This window comes from Triticum aestivum, chromosome 6A, assembly GCF_018294505.1.
Source record: "Triticum aestivum cultivar Chinese Spring chromosome 6A, IWGSC CS RefSeq v2.1, whole genome shotgun sequence".
In the NCBI taxonomy this organism is placed as follows: Eukaryota; Viridiplantae; Streptophyta; class Magnoliopsida; order Poales; family Poaceae; genus Triticum; species Triticum aestivum.
This window is the reverse complement of record NC_057809.1, coordinates 202,262,630-202,290,253: the sequence shown is the minus strand read 5'-3', so window position 1 is coordinate 202,290,253 and position 27,624 is coordinate 202,262,630. Positions and strand designations below refer to the sequence as shown.

General features: G+C 45.2%; 2 protein-coding genes across 4 annotated transcripts; one reads left to right on the top strand and one right to left on the bottom strand.

Moving 5' to 3' along the window:
- Positions 1-10,826: 10,826 nt before the first annotated feature.
- LOC123127266 (protein argonaute PNH1) lies at positions 10,827-18,615 on the top strand. 3 transcript variants are annotated; one of them, XM_044546892.1, is made up of 22 exons: positions 10,827-11,755; positions 11,871-12,106; positions 12,189-12,469; positions 12,575-12,684; positions 12,865-12,971; positions 14,437-14,569; positions 14,684-14,800; positions 15,401-15,508; positions 15,586-15,657; positions 15,760-15,882; positions 15,992-16,151; positions 16,261-16,382; positions 16,508-16,645; positions 16,721-16,863; positions 17,110-17,172; positions 17,288-17,351; positions 17,432-17,567; positions 17,679-17,752; positions 17,922-18,016; positions 18,122-18,153; positions 18,262-18,324; positions 18,361-18,615. In XM_044546892.1, exons 1-22 carry the CDS (start codon positions 11,366-11,368, stop codon positions 18,420-18,422), a joined length of 2,829 nt encoding a protein of 942 aa, XP_044402827.1. In that variant the 5' UTR covers positions 10,827-11,365; the 3' UTR covers positions 18,423-18,615. The 3 variants fall into 3 exon arrangements, with proteins under 3 accessions (XP_044402827.1, XP_044402825.1, XP_044402826.1); XM_044546890.1 differs by having other exon boundaries at positions 10,828-11,755; positions 18,262-18,615; XM_044546891.1 differs by having other exon boundaries at positions 10,830-11,755; positions 11,871-12,085; positions 18,262-18,615.
- Positions 18,616-18,861: 246 nt separating this feature from the next.
- Positions 18,862-22,211, bottom strand: LOC123127267 (plastidic ATP/ADP-transporter). Its single transcript, XM_044546893.1, has 5 exons — positions 21,415-22,211; positions 20,946-21,209; positions 20,717-20,860; positions 20,290-20,637; positions 18,862-19,525 (listed from the first exon to the last, which is right to left on the bottom strand). The coding sequence occupies exons 1-5, from the start codon at positions 22,129-22,131 to the stop codon at positions 19,148-19,150; spliced, it is 1,851 nt and encodes a 616-aa protein (XP_044402828.1). The 5' UTR covers positions 22,132-22,211; the 3' UTR covers positions 18,862-19,147.
- Positions 22,212-27,624: the final 5,413 nt, after the last annotated feature.

Genomic DNA, 27,624 nt, shown 5'->3' with positions numbered 1-27,624 from the left:
TTCTGGTTCAAAGCAAGCGTTTCCAACACCGACGAGTGGTTGAGCTGAAGTTCATTTCATCGCTTTGTTATTTGTTGTGTGAGAATTTTTTTACTAGAATGTTTTGTTGGAAATGATCTATAATACAATGTGTATCCTCGTTGTCGTTGTGGGTTGATGACTTGTTGTATGTAATCAATGGTACATTTGCATATGCGTCCATGAACTCACGCCTGCTGGTGGTGTCCATATGAACAGTGCTAGTGATTTTAGTTGCAAAAATTAGATAGTGCTAGTGATTTGTAGCTGCATATTTTGACAAATCGCAGTGTTACAAGGTTGACAAATGGCAATGTTACTAGATAAGAAAATTTCAATCATTCCAGTTTGAGAAATGGCAACATACCCAAAATGACAGATATGCAAATCTTACACAATTGTTTGTACGTGGTTGCACATGGGTCATGCAAAACAACCATTTGCATTGAAGGGGATGCAGAAATCCTGTTCGACACATTTTCCCTTGGCTTCCTGGGGAAGCTGTCGGTTTGCATACGGGTGTTCTAACTAAAACGTTTGCGATGGGTGTTTTATATTTAACTAACATTGACATTTTTTCAAAAGAAAATCATTTGATAAGTCTGTACATTAAGAGAGAAAAACGCAAGTTCATTCAAACCATATCTTTCATTCAGTCACACTGCGAATTTATATTCATATGATCAAGAATTCGAGACCAAAAAAACTATTTCCGGCGGAGGCGGCGTGCCGCGCCGTCGTTGTCGTCCTCCAGGATGCCGTTGTTGAAGTCTTCAAGGCAGCAGAAAATGTTCTTCACTTGTAAATCAAACATCATGTCGTCGTGCGGTCGACGGGCGGGGCGCGGGAGGACGGCAACTTGCGCCGCTGAGAATAGCGGTTGACGGCAGCGTCCCATGCCGCTGGGGGGGGGGGGCGCACGGGCGCGGCGGGTGCAGCCAAACGCACGGGGACGGGCGCTGGCGCTGGCTTGTACACAAGTTCATGCGGGTCCGCGGAGACCTCGCTGTCGCCCGCGGCTTCCAGCTCTGTGATAGTGCTCGGCGACCAGCCCGTCAATGCTACGGAGATGGTCGCTGGCACGGGCGTTGGGACGGGAGCGGGGGCAGCAACCGTCGCGGCCAGCTCGTTCTGGGCCATGTCCATGAGGCCCCATTACTCCTTATTTTCTATCTCCTCCGGATCGGAGTCGACTTCACCAAACTTGAAGACTAGTGGCAGATGATCATTCTGCGCCATGGTGGTGGAGGTCTGCAAGGGGAAGGGGAATGGGAGGCGAACAGTAAGGCCGCCTGTATTAAACAGTGGCTCGGGCGCCATTCATGGATAGGAAGGCGGGCATCCATGGAAGTCAAAGGGCTCGCTTCCTAGCGAGCCTGCGCAGCGTACAGCTTGCACGCTTCCTGATGAGCATGTGCATTGGAGGACAGCTTGCACCCCTCTCGGTCAGCCTGCGCCCCGGACTGCGCTCGCACGCCTCCTCTTCAGTCAAGGTCAAGTAGTTGTCCGCACGGCACCTCCTATAGCCATTAAAACCAAGACATGTGGCGTCGCATGAATGGTTAACAGAATGCACACGGTTTGAATTATACAAACATTTGGGATATTAAAGTGGCGGCTATTTTTTTCAAAATGCCTTTGTTGGCTGTCATTATTCGAGTGCGTCTTCTCTCAAAATGGACACGAAAAATACCACATCATGTCGAGTGCCATTCCATGATAGCATGCCAAGTTTCATGAATTTCAGACGAGTTTTGGATTTACTAGAATTTAAAAATGGGGCATCTCAATGTTTTGCTGGCAATCAGCGGTGCCCTGGTGTTTGAAATTCATTCCTATTTCTTGCATGGGACCTAAGCATGCACCCAAGGACATAGATTTGATTTTTCAACCAATTTATATGCACTGGAGCATGTGCATGTAGTTTAAATTTGAATTGTGCACATAAAAGCATTAAAAACTCAGTTAATGCATAAAAATGTCCAAACGAACCCCGGAAAATCTAAAAAATTGACACAACACTCTTGTTGTTCTATATTGAAACGAGATTTTTTTTGAAAGCAATAAGAGGCAATGAATATCGTTTCGTCCCCAAAGGTGGGACGTTCCCTACCGAAACCATCATGCTTGTTGTGAGAAGCATATACCCGAACCTTCCCCAAATTGGACAAATGTTTTAACACGGCATGTTGATGCCACTCCATCGTAGCATGCCAAGTTTCAGGAATTTCAGACAAGTTTTGGATTTATTAGAATTTTAAAACCAACCATCTCAATGTTTTGTCGGCAATCAACAGTGCCATGGTGTTTGAATTTCATTCCCATCTCTTGCATGTGACCTAGAAATTCACCCAAGGACACGTAATAGATTTTTTTCAACCAACCTTAGTGCATTGGAGCATGTGCTTGTAGTTCAAATTTGAATTATGCACATAAAATGCCTAGAAAACCTAGTTAATGCATAAAAATGTCCAAACGAACCCCAAAAATCACAAAAATTGACACAACACTCCTGTTGTTCTATGTTGACACTAGAAATTTTTTGAAAGCAATAAGAGGCAATGGATATTGTTTCGTCCCCAAAGGTGGGACGTTCCCTGTCGAAACCATCATGCTTGTTGTGAGAAGCTCTCGTTTGTGAGAAGCTTATACCCGAACTATCCATTTATTCTTTATGGCTTACCGATCATTGGGCAAGTCAACCAAAGTCCACACTTTGTTCTCATACATGTATCCCATCTCAGATTTCATGGCCTCAAGCCATTTTGCGGAATCTGGGCTCATCATCGCTTCCTCATAGTTCGTAGGTTCGTCATGGTCAAGTAACATGACTTTCAGAACAGGATTACCGTACCACTCTGGTGCGGATCTTATTCTGGTTGACCTACGAGGTTCAGTAGTAACTTGATCGGAAGTTTCATGATCATCATCATTAGCATCCTCACTAATTGCTATAGGAATCACTGGAACTGATTTCTGTGATGAACTACTTTCCCATAAGGGAGCAGGTACAATTACCTCAACAAGTTCTACTTTCCTCCCACTCACTTCTTTCGAGAGAAACTTCTTCTCTAAAAAGGATCAATTCTTAGCAACGAATATCTTGCCTATGGATCTATGATAGAAGGTGTACCCAACAGTCTCCTTTGGGTATCCTATGAAGACACATTTCTCTGATTTGGGTTCGAGCTTATAAGGTTGAAGCTTTTTCACATAAGCATCGCAACCCCAAACTTTAAGAAACGACAACTTGGGTTTCTTGCCAAACCACAGTTCATATGGTGTCGTCTCAATGGATTTCGATGGTGCCCTATTTAACGTGAATGTGGCCATCTCTAAAGCATAACCCCAAAACGATAGCGGTAAATAAGTAAGAGACATTATAGATCGCACCATATCTAATAAAGTGCGGTTACGACATTCGGACACACCATTACGCTGTGGTGTTCTAGGTGGCGTGAGTTGTGAAACTATTCTGCATTGTTTCAAATGAAGACCAAACTCATAACTCAAATATTCACCTCCACGATCAGATCGTAGAAACTTAATTTTCTTGTTACGACGAGTTTCCAGTTCACTCTGGAATTCTTTGAACTTTTCAAATGTTTCAGACTTATGTTTCATCAAGTAGACATACCCATATCTTCTCAAATCATCTGTGAAGGTCAGAAAATAACGATACTCGCCACGAGCATCAACACTCATTGGACAACATACATCAGTATGTATTATTTCCAATAAGTCTGTTGCTCGTTCCATTGTTCCAGAGAACGGAGTCTTAATCATCTTGCACATGAGGCATGGTTCGCAAGCATCAAGTGATTCATAATCAAGTGATTCCAAAAGCCCATCAACATGGAGTTTCTTCATGCGCTTTACACCAATATGACGTAAACGGTAGTGCCACAAATAAGTTGCACTATCATTATTAAACTTATATCTTTTGAGTTCAATACTATGAATATGTGTATCACTACTATCAAGATTTAGTAAAAAATAGACCACTCATCAAGGGTGCATGACCATAAAAGATATTACTCATATAAATACAACAACCATTATTCTCTGATTTAAATGAATAACCGTCTCGCATCAAACAAGATCCAGATATAATGTTCATGCTTAACGCTGGCACCAAATAACAATTATTCAGGTCCAAAACTAACCCTGAAGGTAGATGTAGAGGTAGCGTGCCGACGGCGATCACATCGACTTTGGAACCATTTCCCACGAGCATCGTCACCTTGTCCTTAGCCAATCTTCGCTTAATCCATAGCCCCTGTTTCGAGTTGCAAATATTAGCAACCGAACCAGTATCAAATACCCATGCGCTACTGCGAGCATTAGTAAGGTACACATCAATAACATGTATATTAAATATACCTTTCACTTTGCCATCCTTTTTATCCGCCAAATACTTGGGGCAGTTCCGCTTCCAGTGACCAGTCCCTTTGCAGTAGAAACACTCAGTCGCAGGCTTAGGTCCATACTTGGGCTTCTTCACTTGAGCGGCAACTTGCTTGCCGTTCTTCTTGAAGTTGCCCTTCTTCCCTTTGCCCTTCTTCCTGAAACTGGTGGTCTCGTTGACCATCAACACTTGATGCACCTTCTTGATTTCTATCTCCGCAGCCTTTAGCATCATGAAGAGCTCAAGAATTGTCTTATCCATCCCTTGCATATTATAGTTGATCACAAAGCTTTTGTAGCTTGGTGGTAGTGATTGAAGAACTCTGTCAATGACACTATCAACCGGAAGATTAACTCCCAGCTGAGTCAAGTGATAGTGGTACCCTGACATTCTGAGTATATGTTCATTGACAGAACTATTCTCCTCCATCTTGCAGCTATAGAACTTATTGGAGACTTCATATCTCTCAATTCGGGCATTTGATTGAAATATTAACTTCAATTCCTGGAACATCTCATATGCTCCATGACGTTCAAAACATCGTTGAAGTCCCGGTTCTAATCCGTGAAGCATGGCACACTGAACTATCGAGTAGTCATCAACTTTGCTCTGCCATATGTTCCTAACGTCATCAGTAGCATCTACAGCAGGCCTAGCACCTAGCGGTGCTTCCAGGACGTAATTCTTCTATGCAGCAATGAGGATAATCCTCAAGTTACAGACCCAGTCCGTGTAGTTTCTACCATCATCTTTCAACTTAGCTTTCTCTAGGAACGCATTAAAATTCAACGGAACAACATCACGGGCCATTTATCTATAATAACGTAGACATGCAAAATACTATCAGGTACTAAGTTCATGATAAATGGAACTTCAATTAATCATATTACTTAAGAACTCCCACTTAGATAAACATCCCTCTAATCATCTAAGTGATCACGTGATCCATATCGACTAAACCATGTCCAATCATCACGTGAGATGGAGTAGTTTTCAATGGTGAACATCACTATGTTGATCATATCTACTATATGATTCACGCTTGACCTTTCGGTCTCAGTGTTCCGAGGCCATATCTGCATATGCTAGGCTCGTCAAGTTTAACCTAAGTATTCTGCTTGTGCAAAACTGGCTTGCACCCATTGTATGTGAATGTAGAGCTTATCACACCCGATCATCACGTGGTGTCTCGGCACGACGAACTGTAGCAACGGTGCATACTCAGAGAGAACACTTATACCTTGAAATTTAGTGAGAGATCATCTTATAATGCTACCGTCGTACTAAGCAAAATAAGATGCATAAAGGATAAACATCACATGCAATCAATATAAGTGATATGATATGGCCATCATCATCTTGTGCCTTTGATCTCCATCTCCAAAGCACCGTCATGATCACCATCGTCACCGGCTTGACACCTTCATCTCCATTGTAGCATCATTGTCGTCTCGCCAACTATTGCTTCTACGACTATCGCTACCGCTTAGTGATAAAGTAAAACAATTACATGGCGATTTCATTTCATACAATAAAGAGACAACCATATGGCTCCTGCCAGTTGCCGATAACTGTGTTACAAAACATGATCATCTCATACAATAATTTATATACTCACGTCTTGACCATATCACATCACAACATGACCTGCAAAAAAAAGTTAGACATCCTCTACTTTGTTGTTGCAAGTTTTACATGGCTGCTATGGGCTTAGTAAGAGCCGTTCTTACCTACGCATGAAAAACCAGAACGCGGTATAGTGATTGCTTTTTGATCTTCAGAAAGAACCCTGTTCATTGAATCCGATTCAAGTAAAGTTGGAGAAACTGACACCCGCCAGCCACCTGTGTGCAAAGCATGTTGGTAGAACCAGTCTCATGAACGCGGTCATGTAATGTCGGTCCGGACCGCTTCATCCAACAATACCACCGAATCAAGAAACAACTAGTGATGGCAAGCAATATGTATATACCCATGCCCACAACTCCTTTGTGTTCTACTCGTGCATATAACATCTACACATAGACCTGGCTCGGATGCCACTGTTGGGGAACGTAGTATTTCAAAAAGATTCCTACGATCACGCAAGATCTATCTAGGAGATGCATAGCAACGAGAGGGGAGAGTGTGTCTACGTACCCTCGTAGACCGAAAGTGGAACCATTAAGTAACGCGGTTGATGTAGTCGAACGTCTTCGCGATCCAACCGATCAAGTACCGAACGCACGGCACCTCCGCGATCTGCACATGTTCAGCTCGGTGACGTCCCTCGAACTCTAGATCCAGCTGAGGCCGAGGGAGAGTTTCATCAACACGACGACGTGGTGACGGTGATGGTGAAGTTACCGACGCAGGGCTTCGCCTAAGCACTACGGCAATATGACCGAGGTGGAAAACTGTGGAGGGGGGCACCGCACATGGCTAAAAAATCAACTTGTGTGTCTATGGGATGCCCCCCTCCCCCGTTTATAAAGGAGGGGAGGAGGAGGAGGGCCGGACTCAAGGGGCGCGCCCAAGGGGGGGATTCCTACTCCTAGTAGGAGTAGGTTTCCCCCTTTCCTAGTCCAAGTAGGAAAAGAAGGAAGGAGAGGAGAGGGAGAAGGAAAGAGGGGGGCGCCGCTCCCTCCCTAGTCCAATTCGGACCAGCCCATGGGGGAGTGCGGCCTCCCCTTGTGGCCGCTCTCTCCTTTCCACTAAGGCCCATGAAGGCCCAATACTTCCCCCGGCGAATTCCCGTAACTCTCCGGTACTCCGAAAAATACCAGAACCACTCAGAAACTTTCCAATGTCCGAATATAGCCTTCCAATATATCGATCTTTATGTCTCGACCATTTTGAGACTCCTAGTCATGTCCGTGATCTCATCCGGGACTCCGAACAAACTTCGGTCATCAAATCACATAATTCATAATACAAATCGTCATCAAACGTTAAGCGTGCGGACCCTATGGGTTCGAGAACTATGTAGACATGACCGAGACATATCTCCGGTCAATAACCAATAGCGGAACCTGGATGCTCATATTGGCTCCTACATATTCTACGAAGATCTTTATCAGTCAAACCGCATAAAAACATACGTTGTTCCCTTTGTCATCGGTATGTTACTTGCCCGAGATTCGATCATGGGTATCATCATACCTAGTTCAATCTCGTTGCCAGCAAGTCTCTTTGCTCGTTCCGTAATGCATCATCCCACAACTAACTCATTAGCCACTTTGCTTGCAAGGCTTATAGTGATGTGCATTACCGAGAGGACCCAGAGATACCTCTCCGACAATCGAAGTGACAAATCCTAATCTCAATCTATGCCAACTCAAAAAACACCATCGGAGACACGTGTAGAGCATATTTATAATCACCCAGTTACGTTGTGATGTTTGATAGCACACTAAGTGTTCTTCCAGTATTCGGGAGTTGCATAATCTCATAGTCATAGGAACATGTATAAGTCATGAAGAAAGCAATAGCAATAAACTAAACGATCATAGTGCTAAGCTAACGGATGGGTCTTGTCCATCACATCATTCTCTAATGATGTGATCCCGTTCATCAAATTACAACACATGCCTATGGCTAGGAAACTTAACCATCTTTGATTAACGAGCTAGTCAAGTAGAGGCATACTAGGGACACTTTGTTTGTCTATGTATTCACACATGTACTAAGTTTCCGGTTAATACAATTCTAGCATGAATAATAAACATTTATCATGATATAAGGAAATATAAATAACAATTTATTATTGCCTCTAGGGCATATTTCCTTCAGACTGCCCTAGAGAGGGATGGACCTGGCCCTTGTCGTAAGACCGCGAGACGGGGTGATAGGTGCATTAATCATTACCGCGAGCTCCCAACACACTAACGGGTTTGGATGTATGATCTGAGTAGGCCCCTGGCCTTTTCGCACTAACCACCACGCGGGATAAGTTATGGGCACTCGGCGTCGTATGATTCTTCCGAAAGCTCTTTAGATGTCACAATTCAGAGATGTGGGCTGATTGCTGGGGTGGACGGTAACCGCGTGCGCTTGTATAAGGAGGTGGGTCTAGTCCCCTGCCAGTTGCGCAACGCTCAGGAGTGATTAGAATGATTGGCCCATGACCCCTTCGCACTTAGGATGTAGTTGGCGTGCTGACCTCTTTGTTGAGCCTAAGTGGGACTACGGCGTGTCGATCAGCCGAGGCCGGATATGACCCGAAAAGTGTGTCCAACCGAAGTTAATCAAGCGTGTTGGGTAAGTTGGTGCACCCATGCGGGGAAAATTATTTATTCGAATAGCCGTGGCCACGGTAACAGACGCTCGGAGTTGTATTCCGGTCTATTACAACTAAAAGTGGATATTGGTGATACTAAACCGGTATGATGACTCCGGGGTCGCTTTCTCATGGGGTGTACGAGGAAGGATCTCTGGGCATGGCTAATATATACTTGTTACTATATGTTAAGTTACTCTACTGTCTTCTGTTGCTGCAAGATGCTAGTCTTCGTTAGGCTAGGTCTTCCCCTCTATTCTGGCAATTCTGTAGTATAGTCCACAGATATAGCCCATTCCCTTTGATACTGATGCATACTTAACATAGATCTGATGTAAGTCTTGCGAGTACTTTGGATGAGTACTCACGGTTGCTTTGCTATATTTTCCCCCTTTTACCTGATTGCTGCGATTAGATGATGGAGCCCAGGAGCCAACTGATCCCGCCGATGACTACTATTATACCAAGGGAGCCTACTACTACGTGGAGACTGACGACCAGGAGTAGATAGGAGGCCCCAGGCAGGAGGCCTGCACCTTTTCGATCTAGTTGTCGTTGTTTTGCTCGGCCTTCTTAAGGCAAACCTGTCTATTTATGTATGTACTCAGATATTATCGTTTCGCTGACTTATGTATTTGGTCCTCGTGACCTTCGCTTGTAATATAGAACTTTATATTGTCTTTGTGTCTAGAGTTGTGTTGTCATATCTCCCCGTGAGTCTCTGGCCTTGATCATGCATGCTTGCTTATATGATTAGTGCACGGTCGAGGCAGGGGCATCACACCCATGTCCTACTCTTCTTCCTTGGAGCCCACGGCCTGGACATCACCGATCGAGGCAAGGTCTACAATTGACGTGGACAGACCGAAGTGGCGGCCTAACCGGTGTCGTGCGACTCTGCCTCCCCGCCCTCCCGCACGATGTTCCTCGCACACAGGCACGCGGCGCGTCCACGACGGACGGGCCATGAGGCATGCCAGTGTAGACCTCCGACTGGGAGCCCGACGCCATGGGGACTCAGTAGCACCGAAGGGATTGAGCCACCACATCTTGGTTACGGCGTCACGCGCCTCACGCTACTAGCTCTGACGGATCCAAGCGACATTTGACCGGACACAATGGATTCCCTTCGTATCAAGTTCTATCGCGGTCGGGCGCACTCCTCTTGGGAGCGGTGGAGAGCCATGCATACGACCCTCTCCTCTTATCTCTACACGGGACAAGGTCTCGACCAATGGACCAGGAGTTCTCCGGGGCAGATCACTGCCTGTCATGCGGGAGAAGGCCGGAGTTCGTCAGAGAAGAGCTTGAGGACAGAGGGAAGTGAAGTGTCTACGTTTGGTATGGAGAGCGGATAGGGATGAATGTATGTGGGATCGGTGTGGGTCATAATGAGTTGGATCCGACGTGATGGACACGTCCATGCGTCCCAAATCCACCCCACATATTAGGCTGAATATGGGGCTGCCTGTTATTCCGGATGTTGGGCTGCATTTTGGGATGATTGGTTGAGTGTTCTTTTTTGTCAAAGAGTGTCTGGGCAGGTCTGGATGGTTGACGCCAATATAGGACGCCCGGTTGTACATGCTCCGATGATATTTTGGGAGAGAAATCTAAACGGGAAATAGCTATTCTGCATATGGGCAGGTCTGGATGGTTATCTACACCCCGAGTGTGAACAGTAAATTTTAAAAATAGCAGCAAAATAAAAAAAATATTTTTTGTGTAAGATGTTCAAATGTATGAGGTTCATGCAAAATTTCAGCTTGTTTAAACATTTGAGGAGCTTGTGGCGAAAAAACAAATTCCGAGGGTGAGAAATTTTTGAAAGCAACACTGTTTATATCAGGTTTTGTCTTTTTTGCCACAAGCTTCTCGAATGTTCAAACAAGCTGAAAATTTACACAATATCACGCATTTGAGCATCTTATAAACCACAAAAAGTTCAAGGTGTTCTTTTTGCTACAACCGGATGTAGATGAGCTCGGGGAACGACTTGAATTTTCGTGGTGAAAGGGGCCGTAAGATCGATGCATCGCATGACACAAGTGCGTCTTTGAAAACAGCGTGCACACACCCCAACCTGAGGCCGGCGCTGCTTTCGACGCCACGGCCACCACGCTGGCACAGGTCGCCATATTAATTCCTTCTTCGGTGAGATCGCCGAGGCTTCCTCCCCCCTCCTCTCCGCCACCCGCTTCCGTTCCATAAAAATACTCCCGCCTTTCTGTAGCCCACCCACTGCGCCACTGTTCGTGACCTTTTACAGTGCCGCCCTAGCCCCGCTGACGCCTACTCCGTTTGGTAAAAACGCCGTTGCTCAGGTGGAGTTATCGCTTGGGTACTGGAACAAGGAAGGATTTTAATGCCGGAGGGCGTCGTCGCCGCGAACCCTTTTTCGTGCGCGCTGCGGCTGTCGCGTCAATGCCGACCTCTCCCTTTTATGGCGCGCGGAGCTCGAATGCCTCGCTCCCTGTCCCGGTGGTGATCGGGCCGCGCTCGTGCCGTCGTGTCCGCATTGACGCATGCTAGCTAAATCTTGGCTTTCTTCTTCTACTATCTCTGCCCGCTGGTACTTCCCGCTGGACGGCGGATCGAGCTTCCTGCCTGGATTCTTGATCGCGTGCCGCCTGCTTTGTCTTGTTGCGTGAGTGCGGCTCCCGGCGGCCACGTCCGGCGGGATGCTCGAGGTTTTGGAGGTGCCGTGGACGGTGGTCGGTGGTAAGGCGGCTGGCGGGTGCCCGGGGCCGCCGCGGAGACAGGCGCTGCAAAGCAGCTTGGCGCACCCCAAGGCGGCCACGCGGTCGCCGGGGGCGGGATGCAAGAAGTGCAATTCCGGTGCGAGCGGCCCGCGGCGCAACGGCGCGCGGGCGCGGAGCAAGGAGGAGGCGGTGGTGCCTGCCGCGTGCACTGGCGTTGTCGCCGTCGCGCCAGCGGAGCCGCCGCCGGTGTCGAGCAAGGGGCTCGAGCTCTGCCGCCGTCCGGGGTTCGGGAAGGCGGGCACGCGCTGCGTGGTGAAGGCCAACCATTTCCTCGCGGAGGTCGCCGACAAGGACCTCACCCAGTACGACGTAAGTCGCTCGCCACTCGTAGCCTCTCGCCGAACACAACGTGGCCGTGCATGGGCAACCGTGGTGACCATGACGGTGACACCCACCACGGCGTGGTGTTTTCGATGTCCTGCAGGTCAAGATCACGCCGGAGGTGAGGTCGCGGAGCGTGAGCCGGGCCATCGTGGCCGAGCTGGTTCGCCTCTACCGCGCGTCCGACCTCGGCATGCGCCTCCCGGCCTACGACGGCCGCAGCAACCTCTACACCGCCGGCCGCCTCCCCTTCGACGCCCGAGAGTTCGTCATACGCCTCGCCGTCGACGACGACGGCGTCTCCAGCGCCACCGTCCGGTACACACAATCGGCCGATCCGTACGCAATCACAGTACGCCCTAACGCGCCCCGTCTCTGTGGACGACTAATTGATTTCGTTTGCCTCTACCTGTACCTGCAGGGAGAAGGAGTACAAGGTGGCCATCAAATTCGCTGCCGGCGCCGACCTGCGCCACCTCCGGGAGTTCATGGCGGGGCGGCAACCCGATGAGCCGCAGGGGGGCCTACAGGTCCTCGACGTCGTGCTGCGGGAAGTCGCTAGCCAGAGGTACCTCTCCGTAAGGCGGTCGTTCTACTCGCCGGACATTAGGACGCCGCAGAGGCTCGGCGATGGCTTGCAGTCGTGGTTCGGCTTCTACCAGAGCATCCGGCCGACCCAAATGGGATTGTCACTCAACATCGGTGAGATACTATATGCTTTCGTTGTCCCAACGCTACCTGTCTCTTGATGATCAATGTGATTGCTTCCTTGTGTGTCCTGAGCTTACACCTGGGTGCCGATTTCAGACATGTCGTCCACGGCATTTGTCGAGCCGCTGCCGGTGATCGATTTTGCGGCGCAGATCCTGGGGAAGGATGTCATGTCAAGGCCGTTGTCGGACGCGAACCGAGTCAGGGTAAATTGTGTTGCACACTTGCGCTTATGTGCTATATCCAGACTAGTGATACACTACTACTTACATTACATAGGCAAGACCATGTGAAATTCGTACTTGTTCGGTTGTGAACTGGTGTTTTTTCAATACTTCATGGCTGATGCCTGATTAGTTTATATGGTTGTGTTTGATGTCAAGCAGATAAAGAAAGCTCTACACGATTTGAAGGTCGAAATCACTCACCGGGGAAGTTTAAGACGGAAATACCGTGTCTTCGGCTTGACAGCGCAACCAACTCATGAGCTAATGTATGTTCTGAAATCTCTGTTGGTGCTATTCTTGTGTTCCTGTTTTTTGCCTTCCATTTTACTTTCCAAATAATTGAGGATTGTCAGTTTTAGTGCCATAAAATTCACCTGACCGGACATTAAATGTTATGGGAACTTCAGTTTATTCCAGGATGTTTTGTAGTTATGTACTGGCAACTGAATGTTTGTGTAATAATTAAAAATATTGGAAGAAAAATGATTCGACAGGCTTATTGGTGATGGTTCTACTCTGAGAAATAGAATACTTAAAATATGTTGTAGCATGAACAGCAGTTTTTGTTAACAACTTGAGCATTGAACTGGTTGATACATGAAACTATATGCGGTTAGTTAGGCCTCCTTTGGTTCATATGATAGAAGTATCATGGGAATAGGAAAGTCATAGGAAATGGGATGACATGTATCTCAGTTCCTATAGCAAATGAGATGTCATTTGGTTCATAGGATAGGAATTTTTACATTAGGTCCAAGCTAATGTTTGTTTTCCTTTGAAATGTGAAGGATAGGAACCAATCCTACATAGGAATAGGAAATCTATTCTTACAAACCAAAGGGCTCTAAAGGAATTTATCTTAAGTGGGGTGTTCGGACATTGGTTTCAGCACTGACCGTAAGTCTGAATCTGATGAAACTTAATTGCCTTTTACCTTGGTTCGAAAGATGACCGTCCCATTAGCCAGCCAGGAGAATATCATACAGAGACCAACATTTAAAGAAAACTTCGTGGAAGCCATAGGAGGATGATGTTCTATTGTCATGTGAAATATGGGATGTTAAGAGGATGATGTTCTATTGTAACATGAAATTTCAAGTAAAAACACATATGGATGCGAGCTATGAAAAAGACAAATTCAGCAATGACTAGTGACGTTACTGTTCGGCACTATTCAATGCTGATTTTGTCTTTTTGATAGCTCACATCCCTAATGTATCTGAACTTGAAATTTTGCATGGCAATACAATGCAATGAAATGCAAAAGCCCTTTGCATTTTCTCGAAAAAATAGAACATCACCCTCTTAACATCCCATATTTTTTGAGATTTTTTCGAAACTCTAAAACATCTTTTTCGCGTGGTTTTCACTGGTTTCAACCGAATGTGGGTTTCCGTATGATATTCTCCCTTAGCCAGCCTCATCCACAGCTTCGCTAGATTTCTTTGATTTTTTCCTGTAGGAATCCTATACTATGGAATTCCTACAGAATTCCTACAAACCATAGGAGGCCTTAGTTTTTGGTGTTAGATGTGTTAACAATTGCTAGATAAACTATTCTAATTCAAACTTGTCCTAACTCCTAAAGTGCATAGCGTATTGACGGTGCATGGCATATTGGCATCCTTTCTTACACTGTTACGCAAATATGTACTTAAACATGCAAAAAACAAAGTAGTGGTGCTTGGGCTAACATTTCAGCACCTGCCTTTGCTCTTTTTCTTATAACAGTTTCCCAATTGACGATGAAGTGAAATCGGTTGTAGAGTACTTCAAGGAAATGTATGGTTTCACCATAAAGCAACCACATCTTCCCTGCCTTCTTGTAGGAAACCAAAAGAAGCCAAATTATCTACCAATGGAGGTCAGTAACTAATGTCTTTAGTCTCGCGCTGTCCCAAACTTCCTATCAGCCAGTGCAATACATGATGCTTTTACTATTACTGAATACTGTGTGACACGAGATGCTTATTGACAGGTCTGCAAGATTGTTGAAGGTCAGAGATACAAGAAGAGGTTGAATGAAAAGCAGATCACATCATTACTGAAAGTTACATGCCAAAGGCCTGGAGACAAGGAAATGGATATTCGACGGGTATGAAGTGTTTCTTGGTATACTCAAAAGTGATTGAACTTGGCAATATTTGCAGAGACCATTCATAAGAAATTCAGATACTATCATGCCAAATTTATTTTGAATAATTTCTTTGTTGTTTTCAATAATTAACATGCCAAGTTTATTTCAATCCTTGCGTAGTACATTGAAGAATATTGTTGGCTTCATTGCCACACTTTGCAACATAAGTGACAGATGTGTGTAGCTACTGTTTGTTTTACTGGCACAAATGTAAGTGTCGCGGCACACTTTCTTACCAGCCTGCTCCACCTGTCACCGAACTCATATACTTTTGCCAAAGTTGTGGACACCAATTTATTTACCACACCCTTTTTAGCTTGCCACAGTTTAGCAGGAAAATCTTGGCAAAGCTCGGTTATGAACCAAACGTGCATGTACTCTGTTTTTTTGTCAGTGCTTCAACATAATTCAGTCAAAACCCGATATAGGAGGAGTACAATTTTCACTGCCCGCTGCCAATTCTTCTTGTTTTGTTTCATTACACAACATTGAGTGACATAAAACATGGTCTGGCCCCTACCAAAATTGCCTAAAAGACTAAAAGGCAACTGTTTTCAGACCGTTCACAAAAATGGATATGATCAAGATCCCTATGCGAAGGAATTTGGGATAAACATAAGCGACAAACTCACCTCTATTGAAGCAAGAGTTCTGCCTGCACCCTGGGTAAGATCAATGCTGTTCTCCAATTTGCTATTGCCAGCTATTCTGTGCTCATTCCTGACTTGCCTTTCTGTGTGAAGCTAAAATATCATGATACCGGAAAAGAGTCAGAGTGCTTACCTCGTGTTGGCCAATGGGACATGAAAAACAAGGTTAATATCCACTCTGCTGAAGTCATCACTTCTCAGTTGTAGTAGAGTTACTATTGTGCCTGAAGTTGTCAATTCACCACTGAAATAAAATCATTTTTGCAGAAAGTTGTCAATGGATGCACTGTGAATCATTGGGCATCCATTAACTTCTCAAGAAGTGTTCAAGAAAGCACTGCCAGTGGATTTTGCCAGGAGTTAGCCCAAACGTGTAAACTTTTAGGCATGGTATACCTCTCATTTATGCTAGTATATTATATTATACAGAGGCTTGCTTTTTTCAGTTGCAGTAGCAATATTTTTTCAAGTAACTGTTATTTGTTAAACGGCATTGCAGGAGTTCAACAGCGAGCCTGCTATACCAATGTATTCGGCTAGACCAGAGCAAGCAGTACAGGCGCTTAAGCATGTGTATAACGCTGCACTGAAAAAACCCAAGGGAAAGGAGCTTGAGCTTCTTTTGGTAATCCTCCCTGACAACAATGGTGCATTGTATGGTGAGGATGCAGTTTCACCTCCTATTGTACAGTACTTTGTTGCAAATATTTTTCAGTCCTCTGCTCGTCCTTTCTGCTTTTCTCACATATAATGAGTATTAATTTTCAGGTGACATAAAGCGCATTTGTGAGACCGAATTGGGAATAATGTCACAGTGCTGCTTAGCAAAGCATGTATTTAAGATCTGCAAACGATACCTGGCGAATGTCTCACTCAAAATCAATGTTAAGGTAGTTATTAACTGGGACCAATGGTCTTCGTTTCACACGTAGATTTCACGTTCAGAAAGTAAGTTAGTCTCTGATGATAGAGACAATTCACTATATCTCATGTTTAACAATTTTGGTGAAATCAGATGGGGGGAAGAAATACCGTACTCTTGGACGCGGTAAGTCGGAGAATCCCATTGGTCAGTGATGTACCGACAATAATATTTGGTGCGGATGTAACGCATCCTGAAACCAGAGAGGACACCAGTCCATCAATTGCTGCGGTAAGATTTAGCATTACTCTGCTGTCTCTTTAACCAAGTTTCCATATGATATCCTCTAATACGGTGCTTTTACAGGTTGTTGCTTCTCAAGACTGGCCAGAAGTTACAAAGTACGCTGGATTGGTGTGCGCTCAAGCTTATCGGCAAGAGCTCATCCAGGATCTCTACAAAACATGGCATGATCCTCAGCGAGGCACTGTCACCGGAGGCATGATCAGGTATTTCTCATGCACTGAGTCACACCCTTAATAACACATCATCTGTAAAGATAATGCACAAGTTCACTCGAGACGACAAAGAAGCACAGAACAATGTGTGCATTTGATCATCCGTCATCATGCACGGCGAAAGTGTTAAGTAGAGCATCCAACTTCAGATCATTGGATCTCTCTGAAAAAATATCAGGACCTCCCATGCACAGAATGAGCTTGATGAATTTCCTTTCTGTGTGTAACTTCATGCAGGGAGCTTTTAATTTCCTTCAGGAAAGCCACAGGGCAGAAACCATTGAGAATAATCTTCTACAGGTAGTACTTCACTGTGCATGTTGGATGTCTCTTGCAGGGTACAAAAGGCTTGCTAATGCCAACAGTTTTGTGTTGTATGGAAGTTCAGATAATTACGAATTCTTTTCTTCTGCAGGGACGGTGTCAGCGCAGGACAGTTCCATCAAGTATTACTTTACGAGTTAGATGCCATCCGCAAGGTTGTCAACTAATGTTCTACCTATTATGTTGACATGCTTACACGTTAAAGTATCCTAATTGACCCCTTGGATATTTTCAGGCTTGTGCATCTTTAGAACCAAATTACCAACCTCCAGTGACGTTTGTGATAGTCCAAAAGCGTCACCATACAAAACTATTTGCAAACAACCACAACGATAAAAGCAGCACCGACAAGAGCGGAAATATCCTGCCTGGTATATGCCATGCCATTTCCATCATCAAGATATTGATAACTCACTTATTGACTTACATTTTCTTTGCCCTAATAAATTTTCATAACTGCTCACTGGTTGTGCCTAAAATAGGCACCGTTGTTGATTCAAAGATATGCCATCCCACACAGTTTGATTTCTACCTCTGCAGCCATGCTGGAATCCAGGTAAGGACGTGTCCGATTGAATTTTGAAAGGATTGCCTTGATTTCATATTTCGTGGCTATGATTATAGGCTTGAATGTACAAAATGCAGAGAGTAGCCTGTACAATAATTATGTTGTTAAAGCTGAGATGATCTTATAGTGAGTTAGCTAATGTCAGTGACATTGCCAGGGCACCAGTAAGCCAGCACATTATCATGTTCTGTGGGACGAGAACAATTTCATGGCGGATGAAATGCAGACTTTGACGAACAACCTTTGCTACACGTATGCTGTTCCCATCCTATAATTCATGATACTTTTTCAGAACCAAAGTTGCATTCCGTTATTCAGTTTGAAAAATATCTTACTAGCTATGTGAATTCGTCGCAGGTATGTGCGTTGCACACGATCTGTTTCTGTCGGTAATTTCTTCCTTCTCGCGCTCCTGCTGAATACATTAACTCTTTCAACGTAACAATTTGGCGAGAAATCTGAACTTTGGCCTTTGGTATGTTGTGTTGTTTGAGCAGTGCCGCCTGTTTACTACGCTCATCTAGCCGCATTCCGGGCACGTTTCTACATGGACCAAGATAGCCTCTCGGTGAAGAATGCCAACGGGAGGAATGGAGGCGCCATGAAGACTATGCCGGCAGTGAAAGAGAGGGTGAAGAGGGTGATGTTCTACTGCTGACAAGGGGAAAAGAGTAGCACCCAGGCATGCTATATACTCCAGCTAACACTAGGAGTTAGAGGTTTAGATTAGATATATGTAGGGCGGGAAGAGTGAAGAACTAGGTATCTTGTCCTGTAAAAACTTGGCCGATGTTTTATTGAGGGCGAAAAAAATCCTGCGTAATATATAGCTTATATATTGACAAAGTCAAGTCTGGAAAATGTGCACAAATATGCTTCTTAAGGGCACTCCTTTCTTCAACTTTGCAGGGGTTGTGCTGTATTTTGGGCATATATGAAACACATGATCTTGAGCATATATTGATGCCAGAATTAGGCAAGGCTCATAATTAATTGTCTGATCAGTGTTCAGAAAGATTAGGGTTTATTTGAATAACAAGCAGTAGCAAAAAAAAAAGTAGTAGGAGTAGTAACTTTTGAGCATGGACTAATAGATCTGTGAAAGCAGATTTTCCGCAAAATTGTAATATAAAAAAATCAAGAAAAATAGTTTCATATCTACGGAGCGACAAACCAAACAGCTACAGATACTCCCAGTAAACAGCTATAGATACTTGCATGAAGTCAAAAATATGCTACAACAACAGAAGAACAGGCCATCTTATTTTTCTTATCAATCACTCTACTGCCTTTCCCAGCAGCTCCCCATGGCAGGCCCAACCAAGCAACATTTGGTTCCATCAAAAACTCGGTACTAACTAAATTTCTGGGGGTGGAAACTTATTAAGACTGCTTGCCAGATTTTTCAGGGGCAGTGATCTCGGGTTCTTGCGACTGTTTGATGACCGTACCGTTTGTGGAAGCAACATTTTCTTGAAGGGAACCGTTCCCTGTCCCAACGACTTGAGCCGTCGTTTCTACCGCCTCTGCTTTCAGCTTCTGTTCCCTCTCCAGGTCTTGCTTTGCCAGGGGAGAGAACTGCGAGTCAAGGGACCTTACAGCGCCCAACCACGCGATGACAATCACCAGCAATATTCCTCCAAGGTACGGCGTTGAGTTGGCAAGAGACCCAAATGACAAGATCATGAACTGCTGGATCAAGGCGCCTCCAGATTTTCCCAGTGGGTTGCATACCACATCTATTGCTGCCTTACCTTTGACCTATAATCACGACAAGAGAAGAAGTTACTAAATAAGTATCGAGAATTCGACAATAGCCAGGTATTTGTTAAAGCAAGCATCAAGGCCTGTAGACAATGCATACTAGGCTCTTATATCCATCATAAAATTTCTGACAGTTAAGTACAGATAATTGTTTTTTTCAGGAAGAGAAAGCACGCCTTTTTTCATTAGGAGAGGGAACAACAAACAAGTACAGATGATTGTCAGATAACATTGAGCAAGGATTCTAGTGTGCAGGGAATTACGATTGGAAGTAAAAATAATGAAGCACAACAACTTAAACATACTTTGATCATATCAACATAACTGAATTCTAGTTACAATCAAAGAATTGATCAACCGTTATTTTTTTAACCAGACCTAGTCAAACTATACAGTTTTGCATGTATATTTTATCATATGATGATTGATTTTCATTTTGTAATATAGCAAGTATATCAAATGAAGTTTATGTTCTATTCACATCCTTCCTTATCTGTTCTCAAAATCTACAGTATCTTTTGAACTGTACTAAACTGATACAGCAAAATAGCTCGAAAGTACCATAGTTACATAATCATCATGATTGATGGCATGTTCTGTTTTGTTTCAGTTACTAGTAATTTCGATTTCAGATCTTGGAAATCCAAAACCGTATGAAAACATGACTAGTTGGTTTTGCCATGTGTTCCCACGCTACTATATTACATGAGTAACTGAAGAGATATTTTCTACATTAGGAACAAGTAACTTTCAGCACTAACCTTCATGTCCTCATCCAAAGGAATGTACGCCATTTCTTTGCAAGGATCGAACAAACTGTACTTTGCACTCTTACTGAAAATGTTCTGTAGTGCCCCAACGAAGACCGCCGCAAGCAAAGGCGTCATCCCAAACGTGGCTAGAAGAGGAGTGAGTGGCTCGCCAAACAAAAGCAGTGAGAAGAATCCAACTCCAGTGACAAGCAACACTGCAGGGGTGATTGTAGCTGCAACTCCCCACCCGAATTTTCTAAGAATTAATCTCCCTAACAACATCATTGTAAACGTAGCTATGCCAGTAGCCGTTGAGAAATCGCCCATGAATGAAGAATACTCGTTAGGACTTGGGAACTGCAACAGAACAACATAAAAGTCAACTACTATGTTGTCTATGAACAAATTGTAAGTCATGATTTATGGATGAACTTACCTGTGCCTTCAATTTCGATTTCCATGTCACCTCTACAAGGTTGATGCTTATACCATAAGCAACGACCAGTGTGGCAAGATCCCTCACATATCGAGATGATACCAGCACCTTCAAACTCTCCCCCATACTAAGCTTTGGCTTATTCTGTAAGTAAGGTTATGTACAGCACCGTCAACAGAAACTCCATATATACAAGTAGTAAAATCACAGAAACCATAACAGAGCTAACCTTCTTCTTCCGTTCGACCGGCAGAGATGTTTTATCAATAACATACTTGTTCACTCCCCAATAGATACCGGCAATGACGAAACCCAGTACAACCACGATGCTCATCATGCCCTTCAATGATATAGCCCATCCGTCCACCCCTGGACCCAAATTCTGCCTCATGTTTGAGAAGTATTTCACCGTGCGACCAGAGAAGATGAGAGCCACATTGGCCCCAAGCCCGAAGAGTGGGTAAAACTCTTTAGCCTCTTCAACCGTAGTAATCTAAAAACAACAGTACGGGCACATGAGAAACTGTATAACTGCTATAGAATCAATCTACTGCGACTGATTCTGAACCAGTAATAAATTATAAATTCCTATGCACACGTACTTAGTCGTTCCCAATATTTTGGAACAGCGGAGGACCCAACAATTTTGCACACTTATAGCCAGGATTCGGGAACGAGAAGTGTTTCCCTGTGTGTACCTGATTGGCAAATCCCCAAAACAGGACGGAGATGACAACGCTGCCCCAGAGCTCCGCCATGACGTAGAAGAGGCAGAAACTCCAGACGCGGAGGATGGCGACGGGCCCCATGAAGCTGGGGCCGAGCGACGCGAGGAGGCGGTCGGCGAGCGCCGTGGGGTGGATGGCGTCGCGCATAGGGTAGAGCACGTATCCGAAGACGCCGAAGAAGGCGATGAAGGGGAAGATGACGGTGTAGAAGAGCGCCTCCTTGGAGAGCACGTCGGCGAGCTTGGAGTAGAGAAGCATGAAGCCGATGGCCATGGGGAGGTTGACCCACGTCTTGAGGAAGGGGATGATCTCGGCGCTGCTCCCCTTGGCGGTGACGACGAGCACGTCCTTGGTGTCCCTCAGGATGGTGTAGTTGAAGAGGATGCAGAAGAACATGAGCCCCAGGGGCACGATCTTCTTGAGCGTGAGTGCGTCCACGCCGAGGAACTTGCGGGAATTGTCCGGCGCATCGCCGGGCGCCGGCGCGGGGGAGGCGACGGAGGCGGCGCGGGGAGGCCTGAGGCAGGGGCGGAGCGGGAGCGCGGCGGGCTGGCGGAGAGGGGTCGGGGTGGTGGGGAGGCGGAGGGGCGTGGCCGCGAGGCGGCGGTGGCGGAGGAGGTGGGCATGGGCCGCGAAGGGGAGGGCCGGGAGGCGAAGGCGGTGGCTTGCGACGAGGCCGGACTCCATGGGGGCGGAGAAGGTGGAAAATTCCCGGGATGGAGGATGGAGGAGATAAGGGTGAGGGGCTCGGGCAAAGCAGGGGTTTGGACAGGGGAGGGTTCTTTCTTATACCACTCCTCTGATGCCCCGCGGCCACCGCTGGCGAGAGATTAGAGAAGATGCCGGTGGCTTAGTGCGAAATTGTTATTGCCCGACCTACCTTAATTGTGGTTAGGGCATCTCTAGCAGATGCCTCCCTTGTCTCTGGAATAATCGATGTTTACCAAAAATTGAGGCAAAAACCGACTACAGAATTACATCTTCACCCCACAAGTTTACGGGAAGATAAACTTTACGAGAAATATTGAAGAGTTCTTTTTGCCCCAACTTTCTATAAACACCGCCGTTGCCACCCACTGCCGCCCGCGCCACCCGCCGGAATGCCGCAGCCCGTGTCGCTCCTCGCCAGCGACCACCACACCCAAGCGGGCTGCCTCCTCTTCAAGAAAAGTCTAGGGTTCTTTGCCTCTCGCCGGCGCCGTCGTCGGTCCGCCTCGTCTCCGATGACCTTAGGGCCATAGCGGCGCGGTGGATCTTGGTTCTTGCCGGCGGGAGGGCTCTGTTTTCAGTTGTTTCTTCACGTTTTGTTAGAGTTTGTGTCCTACTCGGGAAGATGAGACGGTGGCGACTCCCTGAAGATGGAATAAGGTTCTTCCCACCTAGCCCCCGTTCGAATGGCGTGTCTAGCATTATTGGTGGGCGTGTGGAGGTGTGTCTTCGGCGGATCTGTCCTTGGTGGATTTGCTCGGATCTGGTCGTAGTTCATCTACGTTCATGTGTTTTCAGGTTGGATCCTTTCGATCTACGTTCTTCATTGGCGGCGCTTGCTATTCTGTCGCGTTGGTCCTATGGGGCCTTAGCACGACGACTTCCCGACTGTCTACTACAACAAGTTTTGCCCGGCTTCGGCGTGGGAGGGGCAATGACGACGGCGCGCCTTCGGCTTGCTTCAGTGCTTGTAGTCGCCGCTAGGTGGTCTACGGATCTGGATGTAATTTTTGTTATTTCTGATGTTCGTTGTACTGCCATGATTGAAGATGAATAGATCAGAAGTTTTGTCGAAAATAAAAATAAAAATAAATTTAGTGAAAGAAGTTTAGGGGAACTGAGAAAGATTGCTTTCAGAAAACTTTCCCTAACCTTCACGGCAAGACCAAAACCCAGTTTTACAGAAAGATTTTTAAGGGAGTTGTTGGAGTTCCTCTTAGGCTGCTCACAATTAGGAGTATTATTTTTTCTTGAAATAGGCTTTCGTCTTGTTTTATAAATATAAAGCAACCATCTGATACAACTTCAAGTTCAATGCTGGGGTAAACATCACAAGCACGCCCAAAAGAAATAACAAAGAAAGAAAAAATAAACTAATGCCAATAGAGCCGGATCAACGAAAACGTTGATGATCCGCAAATATCTCTCCCTTATCTCTTGAATAATCGATGTTTGCTAAAAATTGACGCAAAAAACCACTACAAAATTACATTTTCTCCCCACAGATTTACGGGAAGATCAACTTTACGAGAACCACTGGAGAGTTCTTTTTGCCCCAACTTTCTATAAACTCCGCTAGTGCTACCCACCTCGGCCTGCGCCACCCGCCAAAATGCCGTGGCCCGTGTCACCGTTGGAGGGTTGATTGATGTGTATCATATGGTGTTATTTTACTATGAACTCTAGGTTGTTTGTGACACTTATAGGAATAGCTCAATGGATTGATCGAAAAGAATAACTTTGAGGTGGTTTCGTACCCTACAAATAATTTTATCTTATGTTCTCGGTGATAGGAACTTTGGACTGACTCTTTGTTGCACGTTGAGGGATTTCCATATGATTCAATTATGTTATCATTGTTGGAAGAACTTGCACTAGTGAAAGTATGAACCCTAGGCCTTGTTTCCAAGCATTACAATACCGTTTTCGCTTACTTTTGTTACTTCCTACCTTTCTGTTTTTATATTTTCAGATTACAAAAACATATATCTACTATCCATATTGCACTTGTATCACCATCTTTTTGTCGAACTAATGCACCTATACAATTTATCATTGTATTGGGTGTGTTGGGGACACAAGAGACGCTTTGTTATTTGGTTGCAGGGTTATTTGAGAGAGACCATCTTCATTCTATGCCTCCCACGGATTGATAAACCTTAGGTCATCCACTTGAGGGAAATTTGCTACTGTCCTACAAAACTCTGCGCTTGGAGGCCCAACATGATTCTACAAGAAGAAGGTTGCGTAGTAGACATCAAGCTCTTTTCTGGCGTCGTTGCCGGTGGAGGTGAGTGCTTGAAGGTATATCTTTAGATCTTGCAATTGAATCTTTTAGTTTCTGGTTTTATCACTAGTTTAGTCTATAAAGGAAAACTACAAAAAATGGAATTGAGGTTGCCTCATATGCTTCATCTTTTTAGTGTCTTTCGTGAAAATGATGGAAAGGAAAATTGTGCTCAAGTGTTAGAAGAAGAAGTTCATAAAATGTTTGGCATTAAATCTTTGAATGATGAGCATGATTGCAATGTTGTTAGTTTGAATTCTTTGAATATCCATGATGCTAATGATATGCAAAGCCATAAGCCTGGGGATGCTATGTTTGATGAAGATGATATTGAAAGTGCTAGTGATAGACTAGAGGGGGGGGTGAATAGGCGTTTTTTATGAAAGTCTTCAAAGCATGGAAGTTTCGAAGACAAACGATAGAAATAAATCTATTATCATGCAGCGGAAGGTAGACTACACTAAGCAAGCCATAGTCAAGTATTCAATGAAGTGAAAGCACAACGACTAAAGGCAGCTAGGCAGTATAGAACATGTAGGAAGATAGTGTGAAGCCAATCAGAACAGACAGTCATTCAGTGAAGATAAAGGATAATGCAATGATACAATGACTTCACCAGGGACAACAGTAAGTAAAAAGAATGGGAAGGATGAAACCAGTGACTCGTTGAAGACAATAATTTGTTGGACCAGTTCCAGTTGCTGTGACAACTGTACGTATGGTTAGGGAGGCTGAGATTCAACTCAGAAGACCGCGTCTTCACCTTATTCCCCTTGAGCTAAGGACACCCAGTCCTCGCCCAATCACTCTGGTAAGTCTTCAAGGTAGACTTCCAAACCTTCACAGACTTCGTTCACCGGCGATCCACAATGACTCTTGGATGCTCAGAACGCGACTCCTAACCGCCTGGAGGATTCACAGTCCTCAAGTGTAATAAGTCTTCAGATCATACAGACAGGAAGACTTAGGTGATGCCTAACACTCTTTGGCTCTGGGTGTTTAGGGCTTTATCCTCGCAAGGAGTTCTCTCTCAAAGGCTTCGAGGTGGGTTGCTCTCAAATGACAAAAGTCGTACACTAACCCTGAGCAGCCAATCGTTTATGGTTGTAGGGGGTGGGCTATTTATAACCACTAGGCAACCCGACCTGATTTGTCCAAAATGACCCTGGGTCACTAAGGAACTGACACGTGTTCCAACGGTCAGATTTCAAACACACACAACAACTTTACTTGGGCTACAAGCAAAGCTGACTTATCCAACTCTGGACAAGATTTGCTCTCATAGTCTTCACTTGAAGACATAGGATTTTGGTTAAGCATCACTTCAGTCATTCTGACTGGTTCTCTTGGACCCCACTTAACAGTACGGTGGTTCCTATGACTCAACAAAGAAGAAAAAGAACGACAAAACAACTAAGTCTTCGCGCTCCATAGTCTTCACGCGATGTCTTCTCTTGTCATAGTCTTCAATGTGAATGTCTTCACATACCATCTTTGACTTCAATGTCTTCATACATTTTTAGGGGTCATCTCTGGTAGGAAAACCGAATCAATGAGGGACTTCTACCTGTGTTATCCTGCAATTCTCACAAACACATTAGTCCCTCAACCAAGTTTGTCGTCAATACTCCAAAACCAACTAGGGGTGGCACTAGATGCACTTACAATCTCCCCCTTTTTGGTGATTGATGACAAACTGGTTGAAGTTTTCAACGGGGAATAAAATAGGTGAAATTGTAAAGGATAGGGTATTGTCTTCATAAGTTGCAAAGGCTCCCTCTGAAGATGTGCATATAAGTAATTTGCTCTTGAACTCAAAGAACCAAATGTATCAAAAACGAGAGTTGTAAGCACTTGGCAAAAGTAGCGAAAAGTAAAGCAACCACCCATATTGACCCCTTGAAGACTATCAACTCATATGCTTCTCCCCCTTTTGTTAGCGAGGACCAAAAAAGTTTGAAGACATAGAGCGCCTACTCGTTCCCATGAGGTGCAGGCGAGGCAGCAGGGTCGTTGTTGAGATCCGGTGGTGCAGAAGAACTTGGTGCAGTGTCGACATGCGCTGAAGTTGGACGAGGTGAAGTTGCATCATCTTGGTCATCGATGACTCTGGCATTTACGGTCGCAGCTGAGGACGAGTAGTCAGAGTCTTCAAGTGAGGGAGTCCGACGCAAGTGAGCATTTCTGGGAGGAGTTGAGTCAAACTTGAACCGTTCGGTGAAGCCATCGTCTTGCAGATCAGCTTCAGCACTAAGTAGGGTCAAACTCTTCCACGACCTCCGACAGGTTTCATGAGTGACAAAGGCATTCTTGGTGGCAAGATTGCGAATGCGGTTGACATCCACCAAGAGGCTTTGCATCTGACGCTTAAGCCAGTTGTGATGTTTGTCCTGTTTCTGATGCAGCGCGACGAGAAGCTCTCGGTCATTTAGGACACGAGATCGTCTTCGAGGCCTTTGCGCAATGGTGCTACCAGTGGCGTCAGTTTGAGCACGAGGGGCACGTGTGTTTCCAGCAAGGGGATAAACACGAGAAACTGCTGGAACTCCTTCAATGGGCTGGGTGAAGCTTTGGTGATCAACATTGTGAAGATAAATGGGATCCTTAGCAGGCTCTGGGTAAATAGCTTCAACTGACAGATCAACCTCGGGCAAGAATATAAGATGATTGCGCGCAGACGGCTGATAGTTGAAGGCTAAGTGACGCTTGATAAGACGCATGACCCATGGAGCATAGAATTTCAACCCAAAAATGTCAGAGCCAGATGCAGCCAACTGCCTGATGAAGAAGTCTTGAGCATTGAAGCTGATGCCATTGAAAATATAGAAAACCAAAGTCATCATTGCTCCTTCAAGCTTCGCTGCAGATGAGTGTCCTTTGACAGGCCATAGAGTCTTCCTGATGATATGGTAAATGGTGCGAGGCAGGTACTCTAGGTCTTCAACAAAGAACTCAGATGGGTATTCAGCGTCGTGAGGCAGAGGCTTCATCATGCCCAGCATTTGACTCATGTTGGGTTCTGGCTTCTGGAAGATGCTTTCCAAGGCATTTTGGTGTTGTTGACAACCTGATTCATAGTATTCACCAGGAGTGGGCAGGCCTGTGAGCTCAATGATATCAAGAGCTTTAGCTTCATGATGGACATTGCCTGTCATCCACTCAAGGACCCAAGTCTTTGGATCCCT